We start from the raw sequence: 8,159 nt of genomic DNA on the forward strand, positions 1-8,159 counted from the left end.
CGTGGGTTTGGATCCCTATATAGGGATGGCTGGTTCGCTCACTTGGGAGGCATGGTGCTGAAAACACCAAGTCAAGGTTAAGATCCCCTTACCGGTCATCTTTTTAAAAAACAAACAAACAGCGCAGCGACGCTCCCGCCGCGGGTTTGGATCCTATATAGGAATGGCCGGTGCGCTCACTGAACGAGCACAGTGTGGGCGACACCACACCAAGGGTTGCGATCCCCTTATTGGTCACGAAAAAGACAAAAAAAAAAAAAAAGAGAGAGAGAGAAAGAAAATATCCCCATTTTACTATGAAAAAAACTGTGGCTTACAGAGGATAAGTTATTTGTCCAAAGTAGATCCAGGAAGAGCACATTGTTTTTAACCTTTGCATTAGCAGGTGGTAACCTCCACATGGCATGTGAATTCAAAAAAAGAAACATTCCCACCTAGGTCTGACAGTAAGAGGGGTTAAGTATGAAGATATGAAGATCTCACCACCATCCAGCAGTATTTATCAATGGCAGCACTGACATAAAACAGGGGGGGAGGGTTTAGCACCTCCATCACCCATCAACACTTAAGCTAGCCCAACAAACAGGATCTACAAAGGATGCTCCTCCATCCAAAACCTGCCACACCTACTATCCCTCTTTATAGGCATTCTAGAATTGCCAATATATATGATGTTGAAAGAAAGAATGCCTTTTATTGTCTATCCTTTTCAGTACTGGTTGGATTGATGGCTTCTTATTTTTGTGTTCTGAGAAAAAGATGATGAAAAGACAATACTAAAATAAATTGTATTCAATCCTAGTGATCCATTTCTATGTACTTAAACTTAATAAACATTCTCTATATGCCAAGCAAATCTTACTGGAATTGAAATTTACTACCAATAATATATAGTCACATACCGCATGATGACATTTTAGTCAAGGACAGACCGCATATACATCAGTGATCCCATAGATTATAATACCATATTTTTACTGTACCTCTTTTATGTTTAGATATGTTTAGATACACAAATACTTATCATTGTGTTAGAGTTGCCTACAGTATTCAGTACAATAACATGCTGTGCAGATTTGCAGCCTAGGAGCAACAGGCTACACCATATAGCCTAGGTGTGTAGTAGGCTGTACCATACCATACCATCTAGGTTTGTGTATGTGCAGTCTATGTATGTTGTATGCACAATGATGAAATCACCTAAGAACACATTTCCCAGCATATACCCCATTTAAGCAATGCATGACTATGTGTGCATATATATATATGGGGGTAGGGAAAGGGCCCCTTTGAAAGAAATATACCACTTAATATGTAACTAAAGTAAACATCTAGTTAAGAGTCCAGTTTTGTTTTTAAACATGTAAGTAGTTCAAGAACAAATAAAACTATAAAATACACTGGCTCAGTCTGTTTTGTGCATTTTCCTGGATAACGATATTTTCAATTGTGTTTAGATTTGCTAATAATTCAAACTAACTGGCCCCTCACAATAGTTTGGAATATTTCAGAATTTAAATAATTCTGAGGCCCTGTGGGAGGAAGGGGAGGTGGTATGTACTCGCCACAAAAACCAAGAGAAAAAGCAGAACTAGGTCCTTTCCTGTTTATTCCAGATCATGCTAAGTCAGAGCTGGTATTCAACTTGGTCTTTCCTGACCTGAAGGTCTATGCTCAGGCTTCAGTAATCCAATTAATACAGTAACCTCCAAAAATCAGACATCATTCTCTGTAAGAATTTAGCTTACATTATTTTTTAAATGGGGGGCGGGGGGGGACACATAGATTCATGAATTGGACACATGCTCCAAATGCTTTGATGAACATTTCAATGGAAATTTTGCAGACCTGTACTGTGAACAGAAATAAAAAGAGCCAAGGCAGTTTCACATCCATAGCCCCAAATCTAATCTTCATTACTCTCATAGAAGAAACAACCAATGAGAAAATAAATCATTAAGAGATATCCATAACAAGCTAAATCAAAAGAAATACCTTATATTTAACTAACTTAGGCTTCAAGTAATCTAGATATCAATACCCACTTCCTAAAATACCCTCCTAGTCTGATCATAGCAGAGTTAAAAAAATTCAAATAAACTAAGCTAAAATAAAATAAAATGAGCTCACACACACATTTTCTATATAACAAAATGCCTGTCAAAGATTGCCTGAATCCAGGATATCTAAAATATTAACATCAAAATCCCAAGACAAATTAAAAACCAATGGTAAACCTGATTGCTTTTTCAATGATGCAGCTACCTTTAACTCTGAATAACTTGGGACTAGAAGGCTGGCCTGATGAAGTGCAAAGAACTACAGTCTACAAGTCAGGGACGTGGGTTCTAGTTCAGTTGATGCTACTAGCTAGATGGGTACCCTAAGCAAGTAACTTACTTTCTCTCCTTCTCTCTTTCTCAGGGTTTACTTTCCTTATTCAGGAGACTGACTAGAACAGTGTTTCCCAAACTCACCTAACCATAAGAATGACTTCAGGGAAACTGTTAACAACATGGATTACAACACCCCTTCCCCACAGATTCTGCCTCAGGAGGTCTCTGAGTGAAGCCTAGGACCTAATTCTTAACAAGTGACCCAAGTAAACCTTATCATCTGGTAAGTTTGGCAAACACATGATCTACAAGCTGCCGGCCTTCCTGCTCTGATTCTATACTATCCAAATAATTCATAATGATGTTCTAAAAACACACAGAATTGTAAAAGTTTAATGTATGTTACTACACTAAAATAAATGTACAAGATCATAAAAACAAATGTTTCCACCCCCTGTGACACCATTCATACCTTTAAACACCAATAAAAAATATTCTTCTAGATTCTAGTTAAGTGGAACACTTTATTGGGTGAAAAGAAAAAACCTTTTAATATTAAACTCTCAGTATATTAATATGGACAGACTTGAGTTATAGAAAAAGAGAACTGTATACCTACTGTTTTAAGTGAAAACTGTACACTGTATTCTTCCCTTGAAGAACAAGATTATCTACTGATCCCACCTGTTCCTAACTAAGAAAAAGCTAGAAAAAAGCCTAAGTCCCTAGCAGCTATAAACAGCATGCTCATATGGAATGCAATTGTTACAAAGCTGAAAGAAAACAATGAAACAATAATTGGTTACTACTTCTTCAAATCCACTTCAGAGTAGACAACTGGGGGGTTAAGAGCCCACAATCTTTTGTTAGGAAGGTTTTGTCAGGCAACTGAAAAGCCTCTAGGTGCTTTTCCTTCCCCTACACAATTTTGTTTTAGACAGTCTTTATAAAATTCTCATAATCCTCTTGTGGGATTTACTGAGTTTATTCTCTTATTCAGATTTACTAAGTAACTATAAAACTAACAGAAGAAAAATAGAAAGACTGCATGGATCATAGAGGGGCAGAGTTGTAAAGGATGCTCATTAGCAGTCAATTATATAGGTAGCTACAAAAAATGTACATAAAATCAAGATTAAAACACAAAACTGAGTTTGACAAATTACTGTGTGACCCTGCAACAGAAACAGATAAGAAACCAAGCGTGAAACATTATTATATAATTTAGCTATTAGAGAAAAACAGTTGTTGAATTCTCATTAAAGCAGCAAACTAGTATAGTACAATATTAGTATAAAACATTTTCAAAATGAATCTTGATGCTTGACATGTAAGTATTGTAAACAGAAATCTTTGGATTAGGGATTACACAGGCCAAAGAAACTGATTGGTTTTAATGGCAAAAATGGGGACACCAATTCTTATACACAACATCATAGAAGCATTGGGTTTAAAGCCATATGTATGTTTAAAAACATTTCTGTGTCTATTGCCCAATAGGCTCTGATGTAATGTTTTGACAAAAGACCAAATCTCACACTCAGTAAAATAGAAATGTAAAGTCAGGAGCAAGGGGACCAGCATAATAAAATGGTTAAGAGAACAAGTTCTGCTGTCACACAGACTTGACTTAAAACCCAAACCAACAAATTACTGTGCACCCTTGAACAAATCATTTAACCTAAGCTTCAATCTCTTCATTTGTAAAAAGGAGATAAAGCTTCATTCAGCTATTATGAGATTTAAACAAAGTGATTCATGTAAAGCACTCAGACCTGTACCTGGCACAGAGTAAACAGGTAAGTAATAATAATAAACTTCACCAACATCATGATCAAACTGCAAAATTAACATCATTACTATCTTCCAACTTCAAGTAAAGCTAAGAGTTTCCTGGTAGCCAGGCAAAAAAGTACTAATCATGAGAAAGAACACATTCACGAGACTTAAAGGTAGCTTTTCTTTCCACATTACAGAACCTTCTATTTCTCTACTCTTATTAAAGAATAACTCAGACTAATTCTACAGCTATATACAGGAAAGGCTCCAATACATTCTTAATTAGGAAGGGTAATTTTCAATGAGATCTGGATTAATGATCTAACCAACTTGGAGGAATTACAGTTGGTACTGTTGGGGATATTTGTTCTGTTCTTGTTTTTTGGTAATGGAGAAGTCAGGAGAGAGGGAAAGAGAAAAAAAAGCCTTAAAAACATCCCACATGCTATTATTCAATACAGAAAAACAACAGAAGGTTGACTGTTAACATTATGTCATAACTGAATTATAAAATGAAGAAAAAAGGTGAAATGTTTTAACACTTACATAGAAAAGAATATAACTGATAGTAAGGTTAAAGTGACCAAACCCATCAAAAAAAGATCCAAGAAAGGGAAGGATGAAAATTCAATTATCCTCTAGTTTCAGTAGCAAACACTCATTCCATCTTTTTAAGATCATAGCTTAAATTTCCCACTTGCAACCAACTGTGTTTGCCTGCTGTTCCTAAAATGTCACTAGCTTGAATGCACCTTTAACTTGTACTAACTACTTAACCAAATACATCATTTTGGTTAAGGACAAAAATAAAATCTTGTGGTTATTTTCCTAGAATTCATGAGAAAATATCATTTAATGAATACATTTCGAGAAAAAATACTTTGAGGTGAATTTGGGGGAAGAAAAATTCCTTTGTTCCTCCTGAAAATAATGTCATAAGAAAACTGTTCAAGGACAACCAAAAAAATTTTTCAAAATAATGCAAATTTTGAGTAGGATCAGAATTAATGAGCTGATCTACATTATCAGAGAAAAAAGATAGAGAAGTAAAGACTCCAGCAGAGTACAAACTAGTGTTATCAATCCATCAGTAGATGTGCAAAAATTCTGAATAAAAAAATTATACAATAAATTATCTGTATTAATATTGGGAAACCTAGCAGTAGAAAGAATTTCAGAGGCATTTTCAAGCATTTCAGGATATTTTTCTGCATTATAGATATTACTGCAAAATCAAAGAAGAGACTAGTTAGATGTTCTAATTAACAACACAGCAATGAAAGAATGACACCCCCAAAGAAGCTCCATCACCTAGAGATACTGGACATTTTCTTTCCAGTATTTAAGAATCCCAGAAGAATCTTCTGCTTTTAAATGCAAATTACCAATCTCTGAAGCACATTCTGCTCTACTCCTTTATATGAAAATCACTGCAATGGGTTTCTGTTCTAGAGAGGGCACCATTCAGCCAGGAAAATGGAATTAGGACAACCACAGACTCTATGAGTACGTTCAGATCATCACATCCAGTGAACTGTCACCAGGTACACACGGCCTTTTTCAAGGGAGACCACTATCAGTGATCTAAATTCTATTCGAGGGAGGAAAACTTAGTTTTGAGGACTGTCGGGTCGTAAAAGGTTACATATACATTTCAGTACGGGAACATGCACTAGCATCATAGCTATTAAAAAACTCAGCATCCCTTGATTTTCAAATAATACTAGCTATTTACTAGAAGCTTTCAGAATTTCAGTAATAATTGTACAAGCTGCCATTTACCTGTTTCATTACCTGGTAAAACATACAAAAAATACCATAGTGCAAGAAATAATGTTCTGTGTAAGTTCATCAGACTCTCACTTCTTCCTCTTCCCTGTTAAACACCCTAGAACAGTGAGAGTTGACTTGGAGACATGCTTCAATTTAATATTATCAGTTGAACATGGTTAAAAAAGAACACTTTTAAACTGGAAAGAGTCAAGAAATAAATGAACTATAATTAATAGAAGGATTCATCCTAGTGTTAAAGGTTCAAGCTTTCTGCTAAAGCCACTGTGTGGTTTCTGTGACTTGGTTTGGGAAATTTTACAAGTATCTGTTGTCAAGTAAATGTAAACAAATAGTGAAGAAAGCTTGACAAGATATAGCCTTATAAAGGGTTAACTTACCTCTAGTCTTTCTAAAATTATATACTAATAACTAATTTTAGGTTTTTTAAAAGCCTGTTTTCTAGCTAAGCCAAGTCACATCCAAAATGAGTGAATGTTTTGGTGGTACTTGGCTTACCCCAACTCCTATCCTCAAAGGCAGACTTCAATCTTCCCCACAGACTCCCAGACAACCAGGAATAGAAGCTATAGAAAATGCACTTCCAGTCTTTAAAACGTCAGTGTGGATGTTTAAGGAGGAAGAAAAGGATTCACTGAGTTTAGAAAATCTATTTAAATGTTTTCAAATGCCCGCGATTTGAAATGTACATGTCAACCAAATGGCATGGCATTAGCCAGTCCCTACTTTAGTCTACCCACTCAGAACCCACACAATGAATTCAGCAGATCCCTTAGGACCAGAGTTCCCCGGGGGGTGGGGGTGGGGGATTAATATGCACAGAAATTTCGGAGCTTGATTTTGATAATGGGAAAAAGTAAGTGACGGTAGTCTTGCGCTTATAAAGAACCTAGAAGCACTTACTAGTTCAATCCGTCCCCAAATCCATGCCACCCCTTCAACTTTGCAATTAACAGAGAAAAGGAGAAATTCCGGTCAACTCGCCTTGGGGGGTTGATCTGAGGGTAGAGGACTCAAGTAGGGAGGAGGATGGAGAGAGAAAGAGCAAGCCAACGAAAGATACCAAAATTTCCCACCTTTCTTAAATTCTTCCAGCATAGCGTCCAACTTCGTGTCATTGAAAACAAAGTGCAAGGGGTGGTTATAAAATCTGGTGATGGTTTTCAGGGGAGTACAGTCGTCTGGATCCACGAAGGCCAAGTCTTTGACAAAGAGCAGGTCCACGATGTTGGAGCGCTCCCCCTCAAATACTGGAATGCGAGTGTAGCCGCTCTCCATGATCTCTGACATGGTGTTAAAGTCCAGGATGGCCTCGCCGGTGATCATGAAGCAGTCCCGGAGGGGAGTCATCACGTCCTCCACCGTCTTGGTGCGGAGTTCCAGCGCCCCTTGAATGATGTTCAATTCTTCCTTAACGAGGTCGTTGTAGGGGTCGGTGACCCGGAGCATCTCCAGCAGTTTTTCCCGGTTATAGACGGTGCCTATCTCCTGGCCCAGGACGCAGTCCAGCAGCTTGCTGACCGGGTAAGAGGCGGGGAAGGTCATCATCATGAAAAATTTGGTGAGGAAGATGGTGTTGGCCCCTACAGCCAGGCCATGCCGGGAGCAGATGGCCTGGGGCACGATCTCCCCGAAGATGACGATGCCGATGGTGGAGACCACCACGGCCACGAGGCCGGAGCCGGCGATGTCGTCGAGCAGAATGGTGAGCGTGGTGTTGACCAGCACGTTGCCCAGCAGCAGCGAGCACAGCAGGTAGTTGCCCTGCCTGCGCACGGGCTCGATGCGCTTGGCGTAATTCTTCTCCTTCTCGGTGCCGCAGTTCTGCACGATGCGTAGCTCCATCGGGTCCAGGGCCATAAGCCCCAGGTTGAGGCCGCTGAACATGCCCGACAGGCACAGCAGCAGCGAAATGAAGATCACCTGCAGCCAGAAGGGCAGCAGGAACTTCTTCTCCTCGCCCACAATCATCTTGGTGTCCTCGCCGTCGTGGTAAATCCAGGTGGTTTCGGCCCACGGGGGCGGCGGGAGCCCGGACACCCCGGAGCCGCCCTTGCCCCCGACGGTGCCCCCCGCGGACCCCGGGCCGCCGGCGCCCAGGGCCGGCGTGGAGAGCGAGGTGCACAGGTAGTAGGACTTGCTCTTCTCCATCTTGCGCAGCGGTTTGATCTCGATCTCGATGATGCCCGATGTACGGCGGTTGAGAATGATGTGGGGCAAGATGATGATGTCTGAGGTGCGGATGCCGCAGCG

At 39.5% G+C, this 8,159-nt stretch overlaps 1 protein-coding gene across 1 annotated transcript; it reads right to left on the reverse strand.

Moving 5' to 3' along the window:
• Window positions 1–611: 611 nt before the first annotated feature.
• Window positions 612–8,153, reverse strand: CNNM2 (cyclin M2). The gene is made up of 2 exons (XM_008579743.1): window positions 6,983–8,153; window positions 612–748 (listed from the first exon to the last, which is right to left on the reverse strand). Exons 1-2 carry the CDS (start codon window positions 8,055–8,057, stop codon window positions 651–653), a joined length of 1,173 nt encoding a protein of 390 aa, XP_008577965.1. The 5' UTR covers window positions 8,058–8,153; the 3' UTR covers window positions 612–650.
• Between the last annotated feature and the right edge of the window lie 6 nt (window positions 8,154–8,159).

This window comes from Galeopterus variegatus, unplaced genomic scaffold (assembly GCF_000696425.1).
Source record: "Galeopterus variegatus unplaced genomic scaffold, G_variegatus-3.0.2 Scaffold1953, whole genome shotgun sequence".
NCBI classification, from domain to species: domain Eukaryota; kingdom Metazoa; phylum Chordata; class Mammalia; order Dermoptera; family Cynocephalidae; genus Galeopterus; species Galeopterus variegatus.